General features: G+C 48.3%; 1 protein-coding gene across 1 annotated transcript; it reads left to right on the forward strand.

Moving 5' to 3' along the window:
• The first annotated feature begins 915 nt into the window (after window positions 1-915).
• On the forward strand, window positions 916-24,225 carry Klf9 (Kruppel like factor 9). The gene is made up of 2 exons (XM_032891720.1): window positions 916-1,930; window positions 23,014-24,225. Exons 1-2 carry the CDS (start codon window positions 1,426-1,428, stop codon window positions 23,241-23,243), a joined length of 735 nt encoding a protein of 244 aa, XP_032747611.1. The 5' UTR covers window positions 916-1,425; the 3' UTR covers window positions 23,244-24,225.
• The last annotated feature ends 450 nt before the right edge of the window (window positions 24,226-24,675 follow it).

Below are 24,675 nucleotides of genomic sequence, written 5' to 3' on the forward strand. Positions count from 1 at the left end.
ATGGTGGTGCTTCAATGTAAGGACCATTGAATACGGAACCAGATGTTTTGTTAGCTGTGATTTTTTTTTAAAGATGAATTTCTCTTAGTTAATGTGTGGGCTGAAAAAACTTTTAAACATCTCCAAAGTGCTGCATTCCAAACAAGAACAAATTGACGCTGTTTCATCCGAGTTTGTCCTTGGAGAACGTGGCCTTCCCTACCGAGGGTTTGTTTAAAATTATAGATTCACACTGCGGTTTTTAAGCACCATGTCCTTCTACATTTTAGGGTTACCACCCGCAACACTATATAAAAAGATCTGTTCGATTTCACTACTGCTCCTCAGGTTTACAAGTGTCGAGCGCTTCCTTTTGGAACGCTCTTCTGATTGGCTGAGTCAATGCCAGTGACATCAACCAACTTACTTTTGATTGGAAGGCTGGTTGCTGGGACTGTCGCGTTTGCAGGAAGTCACTTAACTATTTGAGGGCTGGGAACACGAAGGTGAAGTTTTGTTTCGTCCCTAGGGATGGGTGTAACTGCCTAGGGGAGATGCGTTCCCAAGCCACGCCAGCTGGCACGTGGGCCGGGAGGCGTGGGCGCGCGCGCGGTCTGGGCGGCATCTGCGGAGATGCGCAGCCGCTGGTTGCCGGGCTCCGAGCAGTTTCCCTTTTAAATGTCAGCGTTCGGGGCTGGAGGGGCAGCACGCGGCGGCGGAACGGAACGGTCGGATTGGCCGCGCGCCGTAGTTCTAGACGCACCTCTCCACCGAAGGGCCCTTCTGACTGGCAGGGGGAGAAAGTAAACAGAGTTGAATCACCCTCCCCACTGGCCAATTGGAGGGGGCCTGGATTGTGACGTGATGGGATTCTGCGAAATTGTTACTGAGCTGGAGAATGCCGGAGCGGCGCGGCGCGGCAGGACCAGGGGCTCGGCGGCCGTCGGCGGACGCGGGAAGAAGTGTCTTGTAGGCGCGGCGCCCCACTCAGCCCCGGCCCCCCTCGTCCGCGTACTCGGCTGATGCCTCAGGGCGTCAGCTCGGCGGAGAGGCGGTCGAGGCGTGCGCCTGGCTAGCAGTTGGCTTTCCCCGTGACTCGGACACGTTTGCAGTCGAATAAACTTGCGACCGCCACGTGTGGCATCTCTCCAAGGAACCGGCTCAGGAGGAGGGCGCGCCCATCGTGGGATCGCGCGGGGCGCCGGGCAGGGCGGCGGCGACAGCGGCGGAGCCGGCCGCGGCTGCTGCGTGCGGAGGCGCTGCCGGTTACGTAAAGATGAGGGGCTGAGGTCGCCTCGGCGCTCCCGCGAGTCGCAAGCTCCCGCGCCCCCGCCCCCTCGGCCGCGCCGCACCGCGCTCGTCGTCCGAGACCAGGGCAGGGCTAGCCGAAGCTCCGCAGCCACCGTCAAGTTTGGCCGCACCGCCCGGGCTGCCGTCGCCCGCACCATGTCCGCGGCCGCCTACATGGACTTCGTGGCTGCCCAGTGTCTGGTTTCCATCTCCAACCGCGCCGCCGTGCCGGAGCACGGGGGCGCTCCGGACGCCGAGCGACTGCGACTACCTGAGCGCGAGGTGACCAAGGAACACGGTGACCCGGGGGACACCTGGAAGGATTATTGCACACTGGTCACCATCGCCAAGAGCTTGTTGGACCTGAACAAATACCGACCCATCCAGACCCCCTCGGTGTGCAGCGACAGTCTGGAGAGTCCCGATGAGGATATAGGATCCGACAGCGACGTGACCACCGAATCTGGGTCGAGTCCTTCCCACAGCCCGGAGGAGAGACAGGATTCTGGCAGCGCGCCCAGCCCGCTCTCCCTCCTCCACTCTGGAGTGGCTTCGAAGGGGAAACACGCCTCCGAAAAGAGGCACAAGTGCCCCTACAGTGGCTGTGGGAAAGTCTATGGAAAATCCTCCCATCTTAAAGCCCATTACAGAGTGCATACAGGTTAGCGGCGTCGCCTCTCCCCCCGCTTCGGGCTTAGCTAACCTTTGGCCAGCCAGCATTCCTGGGCGCCCAGGACACCGCACTCGGCCTAGAGGCTGCAAACATTTTGGAGACGATGCTGTTTAACTCTTGCACTCTCTCCTTACTTGACCCCAACCTTTAGGAGGTACCTGAACCCCTCCCCCCCCCCCAAGTGCCTCGCTGAGCTAGTGGCTTGCGTGGCTCGGCCTGGAGCCGGCCCGCCCCTCCCTTACCCGCCCCGCCCCCGGGACTCCATACCCCGCTGCAGCGGGGCCGCCCCACCTGGGGAGACGCTGGCGGCGGGGCAGTCAGATGGCGTAGCATTTATTCCATTCCCTGGTGGGGTTGCTGCGGAGGGGTCGGCATGGGGTTGGGGGTTGGGGGGAAAGCCTCACCCTGCGTGAATCCTTTTAGGAATGACTAAGGACTCATTTAGTTGGATGGCGGCTACTTTTCAGGGCTTGCCAAGGTGGTTTTAAATTTGGCTAAGAGTCCCCTGAGAGGTTTAAAATAAAACTGCTTCAGGCTGCAGGGGAGACTGATGAAGGGATGGATGGTGGCTTAACTTCTTGACTAGTTAGCTTTCCTAAGGAACGTGACTCAGGGCTGATCTGTTCCAATGTGACTTATTTGGTCTCACGCCTGAGGCCTAAGGAAAGAGGTGTGGTCTTTACTGGAGTTCAAGGCCTCTGGGATGAATGTGGGGGCGTTTCTGTTAGCTGTAGGCCAAGCGGCACACCAATGTGGCTGTAAAGCCATCTGCTGTATGGGATGGGCTTCAGGGGCGTTAGTAGGACCCTGTCAGTGAGCTCATGTAGTTCTTAAAACATGCGTGGGAAAAGGTGGGAAGCACCCATATGGAAAGTGATCAGCTAGGGAAGGGTCGTTTGTTATGATCTGGCAGCAGGCCTTTCCCTGTCCTGAGACAGCAGGTTTCAGAGGTTGTTGGCATTGTGTACAAAGGTGTTGAGGGTTTTGGTATGAGGGTTTGTTATTTTGTAGAAGAGGTCCTGAACCTTTGGTTTCAAAATGATACTCGTTGGGATTTTCGGTTTTGTTTGCTTTAGAAAAGACAATGTAACCACCTCTCATACACACACACACACACACATCCTCCTTTGGTAAGTGAGTCTCTGCCTGGGCCAGAATAAATCTAAATTTCCCAGTGATAATGAAAATAGGTGTTGTTTGGAGTCCATGTCTAGGTTGCCATGTGAAACAGCACCTTCGTAAGTTTGAATCTATAAAACAGTTAGGCCTGTACCCTCAGTGGGGGGTGTGACCTTTAGTAGGGCTCTGGGAGGTGAACAGTGGTCTATTAACTCAGTGTGTTACTCTTCCTCAGCTGTTGGGCGGGCCTGTCCATGTCAGCCATGTTCCCAGGGTTCAGTGACTCACATGGACACCCACTGCCACCTTGAGCAAAGGCATTTTCTCCTTCAGGAGGGCTGCCCAGTTAACGGTGCAGGTGGGGAGGCCCACAGTGCCCACTGTGGCTCAGCAGAGGAGACCCAGCATTCTGGGCCATTTCGGCTGAGTGCTTTTCTCGGGCATTTATAGAAATGGCTGCTCGTGTGTGCGTGCATGCGTGCTGCTCTCTAATTCTCCATAAGGCCCTTCAGCTCGGCTGCTTTTCAGGAGAACCTTTCACACGGATCCCAGTGGAAACGAAATGAAGTAGATGTTCTTCCCATTTTAAAATGCTAGTCATTCCTTTGGCTCTAGTGGTGTGGTGATTTCAGGGGGTCTTGTTTATGTTGGGGGTTGGGAAATAGGGGTATGGGACTGAGGACTGCTAGTGTGGACAAAATGCCAGCCTCTACAGATAAGGTCCAAAGTGTCTCGGTGAGGAGAGGTACATGCCAGGTTGAGTTTCTGGTGCTTCTCAGCTTCAGGTTAGATCATGGGTGGGGCAAGCAGCTTCCTGATTTTCTCTCTGCGGGTTCTTCAATCCAGAAGGTGCTTGGAGACGCCTTGGATCCTCTGCATTCTGTGAAAATCTTAAGAGCCGAAGTCCCTGCCACACCCCCGTGCTCAGTACTGCTCCACACAGTCCCTCGAGAATCCCTCCTGTTTGCTCACTTCCTTATAGAGTCTTGTACAGCTCTGCTTCCATAAACCCACAGCTTTGGAAGTTGAATCATTTCTTTTTTTTTTTTTTCTTCTTGGAGCTCCTTCCATGATATCCTGGGGAAGGATATAGTGGAGGTGACTGAACTGGCTTTACCTCTCTTACTTTCCTGAGACCCTACAGCAGGCCTTTGTAATTTGGGGGCTTGCAAACTGGAGTCCTGCTGCAGAATTTGCTTTGCAGATGTTTGCTGTGGACAGCACAGAGTTTATAAAAATTTCATTAGTTACCAGCATCTAAAAATCAGGATTCTGGCATAAGTCCAGATGTCTAGCGTCTCTGGAAAGATCTGACAAATAACGGGGCCCGGATTCTTGCCTAGGAACAATTGGTTTGGACCACTCTTTATCAGGTGGAAATCGTTTATTAATTTTTATTTTTGCTTTTTTGGAGACAGTGCCTTGCTGTATAGCTAAGCTGAACTTGAATTTGAGATGCTCTCCCCACCCACTAAGTGCTGAGGTTACAGGCATGCACACCGGACTTACACTTTTTCCTTGGATTCTCGGTGTCTGGCAGAAGGGAGTGGCATAGCGTCCTTCAGTTTTGGAATGAATAGACTCTTTGCCTCTGCTGCCCCCCCACCCCAGGGCTGTCCATACTGGCAACTCTAAATTGGGTGGACAAGTCACCTTCCAAGGTGTACAGCTTTTTTCACTATTCTCTGTGGCTTTGGAGTCACTGTTTGTTCGAGAAGAGTCTAGTGTTATTAGACATTTGACGTGGCCCATGTGGTAGCACATGCCTTTAATCCTAGTACTCGGGAAGCAAAAGCTGATGGATCTATCTGAGTTCAAGGCCAGCCTGATCTACTTAACAAGCTACAGGCCAACCAGGGTTATATAGTGAGACCCTGTCTCAAAGAAGTGTGATATGAAGCCACTTACGGGGGCTACAGATGCTCAGTGGCTTAGGATGCCCAAGGCCCTGGGTTCAATTCTTACCACCCAAACAAAAAGCCCAGGGAGTCTAGATTTCTGGGCCAGAGCCAGCTCTGGCTGTGTGACCCCGAGGCCTGTAGACTTTGAGGCCTTAGTGACTGAAGTGTTGTCACCTGGTCCTTATGGAAGTGTACCCTTTGCCACAGTGTTAATGGGACAGATTTCATAAACCCCATCCTTCCAGATGTGTTTCCATCTAAACCCGACTGAGTGGGGAGGGGCGACTTACCTATGGAACTATTTCTCCACTATTTTCCCATTCTGTGTCCCCTAAGGAGACTTGAGATGTTTTTCTAACAAAGCCCACCCTATACCCTATGGTGTCTTAACACCGAGAGCATGAATTCTAGAGCTATTTAGGGACTGTGCTCCTTTAGAATGCCACAAGTCATCCTAATACATACATACCTAGGATTGTTTTCATCTTTCAAAGAACCCATTTTTGCCCACCTGGGGATGATATTAACCCACCCACCCACCTCAATGCGTATGTGAGTACGTATATAGTAGTATTGAGACACACCAGAAGAGGGCACCAGATCTCATTACAGATGGTTGTGAGCCACCATGTGGTTGCTGGGAATTGAACTCAGGACCCCTGGAAGAGCAGTCAGTGCTTTTAACCTCTGAGCTGAGCCAACTCTTCAGTACCCCCTCCCCTTTTAAAGATTTATTCATTTATTATATATAAGTACACTGTAGCTGTCTTCAGACACACCAGAAGAGAGCATCTGATCTCATTACAGATGGTTGTGAGCCACTATGTGGTTGCTGGGATTTGAACTCAGGACCTCCCATTTTCAAGTGCCCTGTGTGGAGAAAGATCAATGGATTGTAGAGAGGTTGGGTGCAGAGCCAGATAGTGGCTTCCAGTTCAGGAGATAGGTTCCTGAGTTTGTTGGGTTCTTGTGGGTTTGCCTGTGAATTGTGGACGAGGCCTACTTTTCTTGAGTCCTTGGGTTATTTGGCCTAGCAGAAATCTCCCTTCGGGATGGAGACCCACCCTGGTGGCTCTTGTTTCTTCCTAGTCTGGAAGAGAAGGACCCATTGAGTGAAGGAGACCTTCTTCATCTCTTAGTTGCCCCACCTCTCTGCCCCAGCACTGGCAAAAGCAGGGTGGCCTTGGGAGCTTCCGAAGCTGGCTAGGATCCCCGCTCCACAGCACGAAATGCAAATGGGCTACAATTACAAAGCACCGGTTGTTGTTTCCCTCTCAGAGGAGTGTGGGTGTGAGTTGGAGGAGGGAGGCACTGGAGGAAGCAGAGCCCTCTGGAGGTTGGTTGCCTTCAGACACAGTGCTATAATGGCAGGGAAGTGGACTCTTGGACCCCATTTCTGTCTCCATGGTTGATGCTTATCCCAAGAACCAGTCAGCCATTCTGCAGCATCTGTGGGAAACTCCCTAAGTGAACTTCCCAGGGAGAAACATCGTAGGACCTACTGGGAAAGTGGTTGACAACGATCTTCCCTAATAAGTTCATTGAGAGGAGAGACAGATGATTTCCCGTGCTCTTTCAGCAGGCCCTAAAACCACAGGACTCTAGCTCTGCTTGGAGCCTGCTTCCCAGCCCATCAGCTTGGCTCCTGGATGCCTTCCGATCATTAGCATTGTTGATATTGAAAAACAACACCCAGGCTTGTTGTGTGTCTTAATCTGGTTTTTATTTTCTCTCTTTCTTGCCGTATCTATTCTCAGGGTTGGGGGGAGCTAGCTTACAGCTAGAAACCTCCCCCACACCACCCTCCTACCCTGCCTTAGTGTTTCTTCAGAAAGCCCAGCGCCCACGGAGGAGCGTAAATTAATGCCTAGTAATTGGTACAAAGGCACTTTCTGTTTCTATGCAACACACGCAAAAGGGGGAGAAAAAAAGAACCCACAGATGTTAAAAAGGGAAAGAGAGATCCTCCCAGCAGTGGTCTTGGGTAATCCTGGCTCCCAGTCCGCCCCACTTTTTGTTGGAAGTTAGTCACAGGCCCGAGCCTAGCGCACTTGATGGTGGTAGTTGTTGGCCTAAAGAGAATAGACCTTGGAGGTTGGAAGTGACCTTGAAAGGTCATACCGTCCATCACTTTGTCTATAAAAGCCTGTGCCCACCCTGAGGTGGGCTTGTTCTGCGGAAGCATTTGGAGGAACTTTAGGAGATTTGGAGGCCCATCGCCTGCATGCGGAAGCCCTCTAGCCTTCACTAGCACGTGACTCAGCCTCTGGAATCTTCTAGTGCCTGTAGTTTTCAGTAGATGTTAAAGCCTGTGGCTTTCAGCTTGCTTCTGTGAGTGCTCAGTTCTCCCTCCCTCGTGAGCTCCTGAGGCTTTGAATCTGTGATTAACAAGGTTTTATTTATATTGTTGTTTTAAATCTGTGTCTGAAATGCTGCTTGGAGGAATTAATCAGGGAAAGGGGCTTGGCCGTGTGGCCCAGCCTCTTCCCTTTTGTTCCCAGTCAACTTCACTTCCTGTAGCAGCTCCAGCTAAGCTCAGAGAGGGGGGGAGGGGGAGGGAGAGAGGGAGAGAGGGAGTGTTCTTGCTTCCCCTTCCTGGAAGGCCACAAGTTAGTATTTGTCTTGTCTTGGCGTCAAGTAGCTTCTCAGTAAGTGTAGTGATATTGGGAGAATGGAGTCCCCCACCAGCGTTGGGAGGAACTTTTTTTTTTTTTAATTTCTTGGGTCTTTCTGGACATTGGTTTCTTCTTGTTCCTAAACACATACGTGTGTGAGGTGTGTCTTCAAGGCCCCTTTTGCCTCGGCTACCCACTTTTTCCAGGCGCACTGGACTCTGGAAGCTTGCGGTAAGAATTGAGAATCTGACCCTGGAATCTAAAGGTTCCCACCTCGTCGTCCTAGGCCAGAGCTGCTGGGTCTTTAAATGAATGAATGTATTTTCTGGAATTGGGGGGGGATGGAACCTGGCCCCTGTGAGTGCCAGTAGCACTATTTTTAAAACGTGATCGAGAATGATCTGTGACTCTGAACAGGAGAATGGGATTCGTCCCTGACTGACCAGATTGAGTCCTTTGAAAAAAGTGAAGACATTGTTTAAATAGATGACACGGTGGGAGCTTATACCATACAAAATTAATGACTGGATTTTGAAATGCAGACAGCGAATTGTTGTGTGTTCTGTGAAGTTCTGACAGGTTTTGGAACCTCCCTCTGAGTGGAAATGAATGAATGCCTCTGAGAGTTGGGGCCACTGGGTAGGCATGGGGATGTGGCTAACCTGGGGATGACAGGCATTTTATTTTTTTTGTTTTTAATCATGTGAAGGTGTGTGTCTGCTTGTGTGTATGTGCACATGAAGTGCCGGTACCGACAGAGGCCAGGCGTGTGTGATCCTTTGGAGAGGGAGTTACATGGCTTGTTGCAAGCCACTTGACGTGGATGCTGGGAATGGAACTCAGGTCCTCTGGAAAAGCTGTAAGTGCTAACCACTGAGCCATTTCTCCAGCCCAGACGCTAGACAGGGTAAAATGAAAGGCCTTAGACAGATTATTGTGGCTCAGAGATACGGGAGAGAGGTGGGGGAACTTCACCATTTGCCTTTTCCAGGGGATCAGCTCTGCTAAGATTGCAGTTAGTGAAGAGGAGGCCCTGGCCCATCCTCTTCTTAGGACTTCTTAGGAACTATATCTAAGGTAAGGAGCTTCCAGAAGAGTCTTCACCTTCAGCATGGAGACAGGGGTACCATGGGCCTTAAGCATACTCTGCACAGGCCTACCCTAACCCTGATTCCCTAACTCTCATCACAAAGACTCAGGCAAAGCTATTATCTCCCTGAACCTCAGGCTTCTCATCTGTAAAATGGGGTTCCATAATTATATATTCATGAAGTTATGAGGCCAAGTTCAAATGAGTCATTTGAAAGATTATGCCTGCTAACCTGATGCAATTAAAAATAAATATTTACATATATATCCCAGACATCCTTGAGAGTCTTGAATTTTTGTTTAAAATTCTAGGTGGACTCAGGATCATTAGAGGATGCGGAGCAACTGTTGCAAGTGAGAGCTGTGTTAGATGCCGACAGCCATGGGCTTTAGTGAGTGCTGTCATGCTGAACTGTAGTGCGTCTCAGGTCTTGAGTTAAGTGGCTTACACACGTTTCGTTTAAACATTATTCCCATGAGATAGAAACGTGCTGTTTTTCTTTGTTGATAGGAGGAATAGGACTAGGAAGTTAACCTAGTCCAAGGTTATGCTGGGGTATTCCTACTGTTTCTAGGTCTAAGTTGTATGTGAGGGCTGTTGAGTGAAGGAGATTCTGTATTTGTTCTTATGGCTCCTTTGGGTTTGGCTCTAAAGCCACCATCTTAAGCTGTCTTCTATGTGTCCCAGCTCCGATGTGAAGACGGTTTTCATGAGTCTGAGGAAAGTCAAAAGAAATAAGCCATTCTAACTGAGTCACTTGGAACCATTTCCTGCCAACCAGGAAAAGTACCCAATTTGTCATTACTGTTTTCTATTTACCTTTTGTTTGTTTGCTCTTGTTTTTTTGAGACAGGGTCTGGCTGTGTAGCTCATGCCAGCCTGAAACTCTGTTGTCTAGGCCGTCTTTCTGCCTCAGCTTCCAGACTGCTGAGATTACAGCCAGCACCACTACATCTATCCGGGCTGGGTTTGGGATCCATAAATAGGTTGCAAGCAAGAAAGTCCAGACTTGGACTTGCTTAATAGAACACAGTCTTGGAGCTGGGCGTTGTGTCTCACACCTATAATCCCAACACTTGATAGGCTTAGGCATGAGATGACTGCCACATGTTAGAGGGCATCCTAGGCTGCTTAGCAAAACTTAAAAAAAAAAAAAAAAAAAAAAAAAGATTAGAGCTCTAGGTTCAGGTGTCGCTGGATGCCCCCTCTCTCTATGGCTTTGCTACTCTCTTGCTGGCTCTGGCTTCATTCATGAGCAGGCTGTCTCTGAATGGTACTAAAATGGCTGCCAAGCAACACCAGACTCACTTCCTGCCAATTCAGCAAAGCCCCACTGAAAAACTACTTCCGGCAAACAACCCAGGCTGAAAGCCATGGCAAAGTTTAAGTTGTGTGTCCCTTATGCAAACAGTCACCGTGGAAGGACTAGATTCCATCATATCTAAACTCTCAGGTCTGAAGGTGTGGGCTCAGAGAGGGACTGGTTGCAAAGGGAAACATGGTGCCTTACCAGTAGAGGAAATACAGGCCAGACAAGGCAAATCGAACACCGATGTCTGCTTAGGCTTGCAAACAGGATGTGTCAAAGAGCAGCATTTATTTTCTCTGCTCTCCTGAGCTTAGCTGAAAAGATAGGCCGTGAGTGAATGGACAGAGAACAGATGATTTCAACATATTTTACAAGTACTCACACACTCACAGGCCCTCCCGAGGAGATGATCTGGGAACCAAGACCGAATGCTTGACACAGGACAAGTTTGATCAGCAGCAGTGCGATCTTCAGGGGGTGTGGTCTTCAGGGGTCTTCACTCTGTATCATCCATTTCAGTGCTTGGGGGGATGACATGAATCACGTTTCCGTGAGCGCTTATCCCGGGTGCTATTTAATAGAGATCTGTAGTGGTTCCTACTGAGATTCCAAAATCCTTTCAGTGTGCACAGTACTCAACAGAAACACCATAATAAACACAAGAAACGGGAAAGAGCTTAAGGGGAAAAAAAAGCACATCAAAGTGACTTACATTCCCGGGCTGCCTTAATTCCATTGTAGTTTTTTTTTTAAAGATTTATTTACTTATTATATATAAGTACACTGCAGCTGTCTTCAGACACACCAGAAGAGGGCATCAGATCTCATTACAGCAGATGGCTGTGAGCCACCATGTGGTTGCTGGGATTTGAACTTAAGACCTCTGCGCCATCAATCCAGCCCTCCATTGTAGTTTTTGTATCGTCCCAGTTTCAAAGACAATAGCAGAATGAAGTTAGGCATGAAGTGCATGCCTCTAATGTAAGCATTTGGGGAGGGTCAGGCAGGAGGAGTGAATTCCGAGAGCATCCAAGGCCAGCCTGGACCACTCGTCCAGATCCTGTGGGGGACATGAGAGGGCTGCTTCACAGTTTCTGGAACACTAAGCAGGGGAATCTCTGACTCACTTTGTTGCAGGTATGAGTGGTTCAGTGGAGTAAGACTCTGCCCCCACAGCCATATCCTGATAGCAGCAATGTGAAGTCCCCAGAGGGGAAGCTGGAGACAAATGATGGCGCAGCACGTCACCTTTAGTCCTCATCTGTCACAGCCTAGCTAGCTGATAAAGTGGGCAGAGTTAGTAAGGCCCCAGGGCCCGTTCCCTGCCCCACCCCATTTCTGCCCTTGGAGGAAAGCTCTATCTTGGCAGTATGAGTTCTTAGTCACTGCTCTATTTAGGCTCAGTGACTCTTTTAAGATACGATTGTATAGCCACACTGGCCTCAAACTCGTGGTGATCCTTCTGCCTCAGCCTCCCAAGTGCTGGAATTATAGAAATGGCTTGTTAACGAATTAAATTGTATTATCTTTCTGAAGTAAAGCTCAAAACAGCCATGGTAACTTGGGAGTCCGTGCTTGCTTTCCCTGAGTGATATCTGGAATAGCAAGCTCACAGGTTGCTCCAGTGTCATGAAGGGTCACCCATGTGGCAAGCCGTCCTGCAGCTCGGTGGTCTCCACCATCTGTCACACACCCCACTCTATGCCACATCTAATGCTGAAGAGAGATTCTGGGCACCGTGACATTGTTTTTCCTCCAGTGGCCCCTCGTCCTTTCTCAACCCATTTGGAAGGGAGGAAACCCAGGTCTGTATAGAGACCTGTCCTGCTTGGCCACAGCAGTCAAGCCCCTCAGCTGACACTCCAGTAGGACCTTCCTAATCTGGGCTTTCATAAGTTTCACTTGTGGTCTGGTGAGGCTGGGAGATCTGAGCACTTTCCTGGTCTGACTTTAAAAGGAAAGAAAGAGCTCTGGCGCTCCCTAGAGACCTAACATCTGCACAGACACTGTTACTGTTCTGTGAACCCCATTCAGATCTCTCGTAGGTTGAAAATAACATGGCGAGCAGAAAAGATACATTTAAGCCTTTATGGCCCACAGCCCACTATGGACCACAGGGCTTCATCCTTGATGGTGGCTGGCATCGTGCCCAGGACAAGAGCAAAATAACCGAGTACAGTCTGTACCCAGCTCTGTTGTTTCTGCACCTTCACAAAGATGACCGAGCAGAGGTCAAGGGCCGTGTGCACTCCAAGGTCTTGGAGGTGCTAGCAAATTCAGAGGGAGTAGCTTAAGGTGCATAGCTTTTTGTTTATTGTGACAGGGCTTCTTGTAGCCCAGGCTAGTCTTAAATTTATTGGGCTACCGAGGATGACTTTGAAGTCCACCCTCCTACCTCATGCTCCCAAGTATTGGAATTTCAGGCGCTACTGCTCCTGGCTTGGTACTCTACATAAAACAAAACAAAACAAAAAAAGCAAAAAAACCATTACTTAGAGACTGAAAGTTGGGGAAATGAAGGTGGCCATTTAACTGCTTTAACCGTGAATGAGCCTTGCCCTGCCCCAGGAAAGGTATTTGATTTGCAAAGAAGGACGGAGAAGACTGCACAACCCCACCCCCACCCACAGGCATGAAAGGTTCCTTCAGTTCAAGCCTTGGCTGGTTTCTTACATCTTCTATCTTTGTGTGCACCAAACAGAAGCAAGCGTTTGAACTTGGTTTTAAACTGGTCATGCACTGTTGTCCAGTGTCTTTGGACGAATCAGCTGCCCCTTAAGATGCTCCTGAAACCTGACCAGTTAGAAAGCTCCAGCCCCTTAAGCTGCTTCTGTTAGAAAGCTCCATGCGAGGTGCTTCCAGCTGCAAACTGTGACTGACTTAAACAAAGCCTTCTAGTGAAGTGTACCAAGAGGCATCTTTTTCTTGAGTTTAAAAAAAAATGTTTGAGGTTCATATTTTGCTTCTGCACTGATTTTTAGAATTTCTGAGATGAGGCCACGAGACTCAGTTCCTACTGTTCTGGGTACCTGAAGGCTCAGGAATCTTCTCTGTCATCTTTCCTTGGCGTTCAATAGGCCTGTGTGTTTCTCACAGATCTCTTGAGTGTGGGGGTTCGTGACAGCAGTAGCAGGCAGGTTTACCCCACAGATACCAAATGGCTGGCATCAAGTATGCCCTGGGACAGACCCGTTTCCTTTTAGGATCCTACCCTGGTGCACAAGCTGCGTCCCACAGATGCCCACAGGGACCCAGCAGCAGCATCTCACATCAAAGCAACTCGGCAAACAGAATAGTGAAACCACCAAGGCTACGGAAGAGAGATGGAGCTGGCAGGGACTCTGAGGGGAGCTGGGGGGCGTTGGGGGGGGGATCGTCCCTTCAGAGGCTGCCGGGCATCCTCGCTCCTTCAGAACATGCTTGGGTGTGGCCATACTTCCGGTGAACAGGAGGCTTATCGTGCCTCGATTTTTGAGTTCAGGGCTCATGGAAGCGACTTATGCAGGAGAGGGTGGAACTCTGTCTGGGATATTCACAAACTCTGCTATTTGTACTTGAGAACACTGGAGGATGGAGGTGCTTGTTCTGCCCTGCAGATCCACTACAAGTGGAGGGAAGGTGGCAGTGGACAGCCAGGGATGTGAGCAGGTCTTTGTGGGACCCACCACGTCAAGGGCTATGATTGAGGCTGTGTTCTGGGACTGTCCCTCTTCCTAGGAAGTCTGGCAGGAGTTGGACAGCTCTGCTGATGCGGGGGCAGAACACACCTCTGAGGAGGGGGGCAGGAGGGTGCCTTTTGTCTGTTCTTGTTAGGGCCTTTCTAGGTCATTGAAAAGGAGGGAAGGAGATGGGGGATGGGTGAGAAGGCAGATGTACATTCTGAAAGGTTTTTCACTTTCTAATGAGTTGAGTCGGAAACAGCGACTTCCTCTTTCTTGTCTCCAACACCTACGGTACCCACTAATTTCTCCATAGAAACTACACATCTCTGCTCCCACCGGAACACATTGTTTGCTTTGGGTGGGTTTTTGTTTTGTTTTAAGATGGGGTCTCGGGGTTGGGGATTTAGCTCAGTGGCAGAGCGCTTACCTAGGGAAGCACAAGGCCCTGGGTTCGGTCCCCAGCTCCAAAAAAAAAAAAAAAAAAAAAAAAAAAGATGGGGTCTCATCCCTTGGCCCTCCCTGGCTGTCCTGGAGTTCATTCTATACGCTGGCCTTGGACTCCACCTGGCTTTTTTTTTTTTTTTTTTCTTTTTTTTTTTCTTTTTAAAAAATTTTATAATTTAAATTTTTTCTCTTTCCATAATTTAATTCTTTTATTCACTTTACATCCCAATCGCACACTTACAAATCTCTCCCCCACTACCCTCTTCAGTCTATACTAAAGCTTCTTCACTTTCCCTGCGATGACCAACGATTGAGCAGAGCTATTCAAGATCAGGGGCCATGTGCGCCCCAAGGTCTTGGAGGTGCTAGCAAATCCAGGGAGAGTAAGCTTTAAAGTGCAGAGCTTTCTGTGTGTGGTACCTTCCTATCCTGGGACCTCTAGACTCAGCAGGACCAAGCCCAGCCTCTCCCACTGGGACCCAACCAAGCAGTCCAGGTTCCCCAGGAAGGGGGTCTAATGTCAGCCAACAGAATCAGAGACATTCCCCACTCTAGTTGTGAGGGAACCCAAGTGAGGACCAAGCTGCACATCAACAAGAGTCTCACTGTGTAGCCTAGCCTGGCCTCAGCCTCTATCCCCCAGTCTCAGCTACCCAAGTGCTGATTTATAGGCGTGTACCACCGTGATAATCTGTGGAATACCTAAGTTCAAATGCATCGTTATTTTCAGTAAGTTTACTCACGTAAGAACACACCAGTTTTTGAAACAGTGTCTTCACATGACACTGTCTGGCCTTGAATTTACTGAGTAAACCAGAATGGCTTTGTATTGGTAAGCCTCTTGCTGTCGCTTACAAAATGCTAAGGGTGTGAGTATGGGTCACCATACTGTTCTTTTAAATATTAGATAACCTTCTATCTCCACCAAATCTGTATTTATTGGCATCTGGACATGAGCACACTGGAGAGTTGGGATGGCTGCTCCTTTCCTGCCTCTGCTGACCTCACGCTCTCTAGGTCGCCCTGTAAAGATGGACTTGCATTTCTGACTTCCTGCCTCTGCCTCCCAAATGCTGAGATACAAGCGTGCACCTGGTACGAGTGGTTCTGGAGGTCAAACCCTGGGCTTTAAAGCACGCTCTTCTACCAGGCGAGCAACGCCACACCCAGGGCTTCTTCCTTTTTTTTTTTCCTCCTCCCTCCTCCCTCCTCCCTCCTCCCTCCCTCCCTCCCTCCCTCCCTCCTTCCCTCCCTCCCTTATTGGTGCGTTGGTCAACATATTTTGAAAACTTTGTAAAATTGAATTTCCTTCTTTCATTGTGTGTGTGTGTGTTGTTTGTGTGTGTGTGTTGTTTTGAGACAGGGTCTCATTATGTCCAACCCTTGAATTTATGGCTATCTTCCCACGTCAGCGTCCTAGGTGTCGGGGTTATAGGTTTTCACCAAGCCTAGTCACTCTCCACATTATCATTAAAATTTATTCTTCTCTCATAAAATGCATCTGACCATTCCCTCCCTCCATCTCTCTCTCCATCTCTCTCCATCCATCCATCCGTCTGTCTGTCTGTCTATCTTGAGATGGGGTCTTTTTACACATCCCTGGCTATCCTGGAACTCACTATGTAGACCACGCTGGCATTGAACTCACAGAGATTGGCCTATGTCTCATTGAACCTGGACCTCACCAATTCAGCTAGACTGCTAGCCAAGGAGCTTCGGACCCTTATCAACTCTTTACCAGAGCTGGATTTCACGTGCAAATTACTATACCCAGGTGTTCAGTTTTGTTTTGTTTTAGCATGTGTGCCACAGATTAAACTCAGGTCTTCATGTTTACATAGCAAGCTGTTTACTGTCTACTATCACACAGGGTGTGTGTGTGTGTGTGTGTGTGTGTGAGTGTGTGTGTGTGAGTGTGTGTGTGTGTGTGTGTGTGTGTGTGTGTGTGTGTGTGTGTGTGTGTGTGTGTGTGTGTGTGTGTGTCTGTGTGTGTGAGTGTGTGTGTGTGTGTTTGTGTTGCTCACCAAGGCCTGCACATACTAGGCAAGTGCTTTATCGCTGATCTACATGCCTACCTATCAGGATATTGTTCTATATTTTTTAATTTAAAATTTTTTGATATCCTGATATAATTACAACATTTCTCTGGCCCCTTTCCTACCTTCAAGCCCTCTCATGCATCCCTCCCCTCTGTCCTTTAAACTCACAGCCTCTCTTTTCTAATTGTATATATACATATGTATGTATATATACACACACACACACACATATATATATATATATATTTATATGCCATACGGTGTATATTTCTACATATAAACTGCTCAGTCTGTATAATGTTTTTATGTATGTTTTCAGGGCTGACCATTTGGCCATGGAAGTGCTCTTCCCTGGGGAATTCCATCTGTCTCATTCCCTACTTTCTTCAGTTGCCTACAGTCTTTTGGGTAGTATCTTGTTAATTTACTAATATAAGTATTGTATGTGCAGTGTGTGTGGGTGGGGGAGTGGGACAGAGGACACTGCTCAGGAGTTGGCTTTTACGAGGTTCTGGAGACCAAGTTTGGGTGGCTAGCCGTGCATAGCAAGCCCTGTTACTGGCTGGGCCAACCTGCTGGTCCCCTGTGATTTGATTTGCAAGTGTTGTTAATTGTAGATAGATTTTAATCTATCATATGCCATAATTTCATGAACTCATGGCTCAAGTTACTAAGTTTCATAACGTTTTATAATGTGTATCAAGTTGCATACAAACATTGTCATATAGATCTGAGGCAGGGGGATAGTGAACTTGAGGCCGGAGTAGATTATACCAAGAGAGACCCTGTCTCAAAGACAAGGAACTAAGAAGAAAGATCCTTAAATTGTGCGTCCTCTATCCCACCATGGCTCAAAAACATTGATCTGTGTTTTCTTTAGTTTTTACCTAGATGGCCCATTTAGAATTCATTTAAGTAAAAAGTGTAGGGTAGGATTGCAGATTGTTTTTTGCCTGATGTTCCTGTTATGAAAAATCTATGTAGTCACCGACTTGCAATATCCCATGTACACAGTCTCCACAGAGTCTTCGCTTTACTGTGTACTCCGTCCCAGTGGTTTCTTGGGTTTGTTTTCAGTTCTGCTCTGTTGCTGAGCTGGTGTCTTACAATTTTAATTATTATAGCTTTAATAATACATTTTAATAAGTAGTCTCGTACTTATTGTTCTGCAGAGTTTTCCAGGCAAGACAGACATATTTATTCTTCCAAATGAACTTCAGAAATGGGTCAAGTTTAAGAAAAATCCTTACTGCGTGTGTGAGTGTCACAGATGTGTTTATGCCAAACCGTGGTATTTCCACCACCAGGCCTTACCCTCCGAGGAGACGAGAACTATTTCATTATGTTTTCTTTGATTCCTCGGGTTTTGCTGTAAAGGTCCCGAGCCTTCATTTTTAGGACTGTCCCGAGTGCTCCTGATCAGATCAGAACAAAGACCTGGCTCCTGCTTTCAAGATTTATATGGGATGGGGGTGGAGAGTTGGCTCAGCGGTTAAGAGCGTTGACTGCTCTCCCAGGGGTCCTGAGTTCAATTCCCAGCAACCACATGGTGGCTCACAACCATCTGTAATGGGATCTGATGCCCTCTTCTGGTGTGTCTGAGGACAGTGACAGTGTACTTATATACATAAAATAAATAATTCTTTAAAAAAGTTTATATGGGAATTCCACCCCACCCCAACCCTGTTATCTTGACTTCTCAGTCAGAAAGATGTATCAACTGAAAATCATAGGCTCCATTCACTCTTATTTCCTCTCCTGACTGCCCCCAAGAGACTGACCTCTTGTAATGATGGGGCAAGGGTCTCTGAAGGAGTTGGACTTTTATTTTACCATTGACCTTGCTGAAGGAAGGTTTCTGATTTGTATTCTTTTTTTTTTTTTTTTTTTTTTTTTTTTTTTTTTTCGAGCTGGGGACCAACCCAGGGCCTTGTGTTTGCTAGGGAAGCGCTCTACCACTGAGCTAAATCCCCAACCCCTCTGATTTGTATACTTTAAACTTGTTAAGTGATTATTTTTCCTGAAAGCCATTATTAGGAATGGATATTAAGTTTTATCAAGTGTTTTGCATCTATTATGATGTACATTTGTAAGAATGCAAGCAATAACATATTTTCCAATATCAAAGTGTCCCTTTTTTCCCATATACTTTTGGACTTGGTTTTACGCCCTTGCAGGAAGCTACGATTCTTTTCTTTTCTTCTTTTTTTTTTTTTCCCAGAGCTGGGGACCGAACCCAGGGCCTTGCACTTCCTAGGCAAGCGCTCTACCACTGAGCTAAATCCCCAACCCGGAAGCTACGATTCTTGATTGACACTTGAAGAGTTCTGTTCTGAAACAAAAGCTGCCCCCCCCCCCATTTGCTCTTCACTCTGGCTTTGGCCAGAGCAGTGAGAGCATTTGATTGGCCAGAAGCATCGAGGGCATTTGATTGTGGATTTGGAACTTTAACATGACAAGGTTGGATCTCTTTGAGCCCTCTTTGGCTAAGGAAGAAAAGGTGAGAAAAACCAGGGAGAATGAGGTATTGAAGGCAAAGGCCTCTGACTCTGGGTTCAGATCTCAGTGGCAGCCTTGTCTCAGCGGATGCAGGGGATCCTGCATTGGATCCTGCCAAGCACTCTGGCCTCGTGTCATGTGTGGAGTCTCAGCTCCATTCACCTCAGCACTTTCCCAATAAGAATGAGCTAGATTTGTCACCGACTGTGTCAGTTAGCTTTTCGTCACCATGACACCTGAGATAGTCAGTTTCGAAAGGAAAATGTTTATCTTGGCTTAGGATTTCAGAGGGTTCAGCCCATGGTTGCTTGCCTGGGTTCCTTTCTTTGAGTCTGTGGGGCAGTGCATCATGGTGGAAATGTGGGATAATGGAGGATGTTTGCCTTGTAGTAGCTGAGAAGCTGGGAGAGAAGAGGGCCCAGGGTCCCAATGTGCCCTTCAAGGACATCTTATGGGTAGCCTAACTTCCCCACGAGGGTCCATTTCCTGGCTGACCCACCCCCTCTCAACAGCACCATTAGCTGAGGACCAAGCCTTCAACACAGAAGCCTCAGAGAGGCATTGAGGTCGGGTCCATCAGGACTGAGGAGTTGCTAGTAGCCGGGAAATGTCTTCTCAGATGCGGGCCCCTCGTGACCATAGTTGAAGGCACAGCTGGGCCTGTCTCATGCCGCGGTAGGCCAGGGAGCATTCCGGAGACCTGGTTGTCTCCACAGAGTGAGTCTGTTCCTCATGCCGTGCCAAACTCAGTAGCTTTTTTTGGTCAGGTTTATTTTATACTCTGAGGGTCTGTTGGAAAGAGGTGCTTCGCCTGTGCTGCTAGGGGCGGGAGTGCAAAGTAAATAATGAGAATTCAGAAGCTTGGGCTAACAGCAGCTCTGCTCCAGTAAGGCAGTTTATTGTGTTGTTGCTTCTGGCTGTGTTTTCCTGAGAAGGCCAGAAACTAACTCCAGCACGAGCCTGCTTTCCCCCCACTGGAAAGGTAACTCCCATTAACACTGCAGACTGGGCTTAAAGATACTCTGACTGATGCTTCCCTTGCCATGAATGCCATGGAGAAGGCTGGCCATTTGCCCTTTGACCCTGGCCCTGAGTCGAAAGAGTGGACTTGACTTAGTTTTCCCCTCAGAATGGAACTGTGACAGGACAGCTCACAATTCTCCACCTTCTTCCTGTCTCTTGGCAAGGCCTCTGTTCCCTTCAGCCTAGAGCTCCTCTCTGCATGATTTTTCCATTCTCCCACTCCTCTGGTTTTGTTTTGTTTTTGATTTTTGGGGCTTTGTTTGTTTGAGATAGGATCTTGTTATATAAAATAGGCTTATCTCACTTGTGGCAAACCTCCTGCCTCAGCCTCCTCAGAATAGGGTTGCAGGTTTGCCCACCATGCTGGGCTTCTTTGTGTTTTACACTTTCTTAGGTGTGAACCTTGTATCACTTTTGTCAGTGACACCTTGTGTCTGTCATTCACATATCATCATATATCCCATAATAGGTTCTATGCCCATTCTCCCTGGGGTGAAGGGAAGCAAACACACACACACACACACACACACACACTGGCGCAGGGACGAATACACCCACCCCTACACCCTACACACCTGTGGGTTCCATGTCAGTTGATTCAATCAAATACAGATAAAAAAATATTCATGAAGAATGTTTCTGTTAAACATGTATTGACTTTTCTCCTTGTCATTAGTCCCTAAACAATGAAATGTAATAACTATTTAAACAACCTAGGAATCATTTAGAGTATATGTGATGTGCTTACGATATATGGAAATATAAAATATACAAGTTTATACAATTTTATTTTGAAAGTCTTTAGATTATGGTATCCCTGTGTAGGTGAGGGGCTTGGAGCCCATCCCCCACTGACACTGGGCATCCACTGAATGCTTAGCAATGATAAGTAATACAGAAGTCACAGAATATTTTCCTTGCCATAAGTTCAGTCAGAGAAAGCTGTTACAATATGGACTTCAGCTTGTGCTCAAAGATCTGCTGAAGTGGGTGCAAGCTTTTTGTTCAGCAGGAATAATGTGTTTTAGCCCCCGACTTTGTTGGATTGTTTAGTGAGAGCTTTCTGGCTGGCCTCCACCCCCAACTCTCTGTGCAGTATCACTCCTGGTTCTCTGCCCTCGTTCTGTGCTTGGCTCGGACATTCGTGCTGTGAGGATTTAGCACGGAGCTTGCACGTAGCCTTGCTTTTGCCCAGTAGACTTTCCCTCAAGACCGAGTAGGCTGTGCATACAGAACACGGCATGTACAGATTGCTGCACTGCTGGACAGCTGCCTGCCTCGGCGCCATTATTTGTGCATCTCCTTGGTGCAGGTGAAGAGGGGAGAGAGTGACTTTCCGATGACTCAGATGCATCGAGCTGGACACCTCCCAGCCTCTGCAGTAGTGTCTTTCCAGCTTCCAGCAAGCCTGGGACGGGAGTGAGAACATGATCGCTCCTCACACCTACCAAAGGCGTGTCTGTAGAGTTCTGTGGAGACCAGAGCCTGTGTGTCCTGTGTACAAAGCGGCTGGTTTGGGCTGTGCTTGGAACAGTGTGAAGGGCAGGCAGGCGGTCCCAGAGGGAGGTGATGACAGGTTACTTGCAAGAGCAACTGAGGTCCGTGTCTTAACCAGCACAGTCTGGTTTTGTGCTGGTATGTGTGTCCTTCTCGGGTGATGACATAGTCCCATCCCTGGGTGGCATCTTGTGTGTGTGTGTGTGTGTGTGTGTGTGTGTGTGTGTGTGTGTGTACAGGAGCATGTCTTCCAGACGGAACTTTGCTGCATTCTAAGTGTGCGACAGTATAGTGTGACTCCAACCAAGGAAAGCAGTCAGAAGTAGGAGAGATACGGGAAGGGGGCTAAGTCTTTCTGACCCACTAGAGGCAGGACAGCTGAGCAGCTAGGAGCCTAGGGCTTGACATTAGGCAGACAGTGAGCTCATGGTCTGCTTTTAATCGTATGTTCTCCAATACGTAACCTAACCCTCCAAGTCTCCATTTTCTCAACTGTGCGATGGCCAGCGTGTGGGACACTGAGGGACACTGAGAAGCCAGTGGGACAGTGAATGGGTAGCCCTAGCTTTCTCCCTGCACTTAATGGGAGGAACATGGAGGTTTGGGCCTCATGTAATCTGAGGAAGAGGTGCTAGTGTAAGCAGTGACAGCTGGGCCCTGAGACGCTATGACTTGGAAGATGGTTTTGCAGGAGGGCACGGTTCACAGCAACAGAAGAGTCAGCCTATCCTCAAGCCCTGCCAGGCTTCCTCCCCAGGTAGTGGCTGCAGTCCTGGGGAGGGCTAAGGGAAATGCCTGTTGTTGGGAGCGAGGGTGGCCTCTCAGTCCTCCTTTCGTCTCTGTAATGCCAGGAAAGGTCTTGGCCTGATCCGAAGATCTCATGAAACCAACAATTGTATAGGATAAAACTGGAAGGAGGAGGGGGCGTGAGAGGGGTAGGAGGAGGAAAAAGGCTTCTGAGCGATCATTGGGTACAAAGTACCAAGCTTCTTTGTTTAGAGAATTCTCGGCAATTTCCCCTTTGCTTAGCTTGCCAGAGCTGCCAGAAGGAACCACAGACATCCTCTGGCTGAGTCAACAGTAGTTTCTGGGAGTCTGGATACTCATTAGGGTCTCCCTCAGGATAGCTACTTCTCACTCTGCCCTTGTCCCTGTCTTGTTCCCCTCTTACAAGGACACCAGTCATGGGATGAAGGTCTACCTCCCCCCCAAGTGACCTCATTTAATTCCCATTACCTCTTTAACGACTCAACTTAGGGACCAAGCCCCTTTCCACTCCAGAATTCTCAGGTGCAAAGTCCTAAACAAAAATGTGAATGTGTAGACAGGTGAGATGGCTTGCCCTGCACGCCTGGTGACCAGAGAATTCAATCCCAAAGCCCCTGTAAAACTGGGAAGAGACCTGGCTCCACAGACCTGTCCCTCTGACCTCCATGTGAGTGTCAAGACACACACACCCATGTGCACACACATAGAATCAAAAAATTCAAGTATTTGCATAGAATGAATATCTACATCGCCTACAATACTTTCTAATACGGTGTAACTGGTGTACGGCCATCATGCAGAAGGAGACAGTAAAAAACGTCAGTACGCGTGACACCTTTTCCTTTCCGAATATTTTTCTGTTCATGACTAGTTGAATCCAGATATGGACCCCATGGTTAGGTGGGACAAGTATGTAGCCAGATTTTGAGACGTGTCATCTGAGATGGGAGATTGGGGGAGCTAGGGAGAAATATAACAAAGTCCATAAAACTCATGACAGTTTATCCTGTGTGTCTGTCTTAGGGATTGTCCCCCTATAGGTGGACTTCAGAATGTTTTCGACATACCCTTCCAACAGTGTTATGTCCTGGTTTCCTTCTCTTAGGTGAACGGCCCTTCCCCTGCACGTGGCCAGACTGCCTTAAAAAGTTCTCGCGCTCGGACGAGCTGACCCGCCACTACCGGACCCACACTGGCGAGAAGCAGTTCCGCTGTCCGCTGTGTGAGAAGAGATTCATGAGGAGTGACCACCTCACCAAGCATGCCCGGCGCCACACCGAGTTCCACCCCAGCATGATCAAGAGATCAAAAAAGGCTCTTGCCAGCCCCTTGTGAGGTGCTCCCCATATGGCAACCAGGCAGAGATGGTCCCCGGAAGGACAGAGCTCCCAGGAAACAGACGGACACATGGATATCTGCCACCGCAGAGGCGTGCTGGCCACAGGAGGTCACTGCTCTTTGGTCAATATTCTGACACTCTCCCTGCGCTGTTTCCAAAAAGCACACGGTAGCCCAAGATCAAAGTCAACATTTGGTCCCCTTGCAGAGGCCACTCTGAACCGTCTCTGACTGTTGGAGGGCAGGCAAATAAATGCTTTTGGTATTTTCTCCTTTGTTTTGGGGGGTGGGGGGAGGGGGCAAGGCCAAGACTTGGGGTAGGATTTTTGAAGATTCAGGCTGGTGTACATACGTCTGACTGGGTGAGTTGACCCCTGGCCTCCCACAGTGACTCTGGATCCTTGATGCTTGCTGACTCTCAGAATTGTTTTTCTTCTCTTTCAATGTCACGACCAGTGTGCTTCAGCTTGTTTAGCAGAGCCACTCTCGAATCACGTTAACTTTTGAGATTTAAAAAACAAAACAAAACAACAAAAAAAAAACCCCTCCATAGCACAGCTGTCTTTTATGCAAGCAAGAGCACACCTACTCCAGCATGATCTGTCATCTAAAGACTTCAAAACAAAACAAAACAAAAAAAAAGTTACTTATAGTCAGTGGATAAGCAGAGTCCGAATTTACACTAATCAAGACAGACCTTCGAGGGGTCATAAGTCCGGAACTTTCAAACCTTGCTTCGTATGAATCGTACTATCTGAACATAAACTGCACTTTTATTTTCTAATACTGAGGGTGAATACGGTAAATCCATGCCTTGAGGGTAGAAGCCGACATTCTGTTTGGCACACGTTATTATCTGCTTATTTTCCAGTATACACATTTCCCTGAGAACCCATGGCAGAGATGTGAGGGCAGAATGTATGGAAACATGCTGAGGAGGGGAAGGAGGAGGGGAGTGCTTTAAAGATACAAAAAAAAAGAGCAAACAATTTTAACTTCATGAATTTGTTTGAATTTTCCCATGCTTCAGATAACAACGCCACTCACGGGACTAGGACGCTGCAAGAGCATTGGGCTCTGTGTAGCATTAGCTGATAAATGGGTGTATAGCCATCACCAGACCTGGAAATGCCCCCTTTTGGTGGGGGTGGGGGTGTTTCTTGGTCTCTCTTTCGTTTCTATGAAATTTCCACTAAGAGGTGCAAGAGTTAAAGGAAAGGGAACTGAAATACGGAAAAAAAAAGTTTGCCCCTGTAAGTAGTCTCTAGGGAAGGAAGACGCCACAATGGTTCCAGAGGCGACTCTGCAGAACAGTCCCTTCTGCTGAACATAGGTCAGAGAAACACTCGTGAATGGCATCACATCGCCAACTGTCTGCATCAGTGGCCTACCACTACTTAGCTTGTATCTCGGTGTCTACACAATGGCC

The sequence above is a fragment of the Rattus rattus genome, chromosome 2, assembly GCF_011064425.1.
Source record: "Rattus rattus isolate New Zealand chromosome 2, Rrattus_CSIRO_v1, whole genome shotgun sequence".
NCBI classification, from domain to species: Eukaryota; Metazoa; Chordata; class Mammalia; order Rodentia; family Muridae; genus Rattus; species Rattus rattus.

Coding starts and splice junctions, on each gene's coding strand:
- Klf9 (XM_032891720.1), top strand. CDS start 1,426: ATGTCCGCGGCCGCCTACATGGACTTCGTGGCTGCCCAGTGTCTGGTT. Junction 1,931..23,013: donor CCATTACAGAGTGCATACAG/GTTAGCGGCGTC, acceptor TCCTTCTCTTAG/GTGAACGGCCCTTCCCCTGC.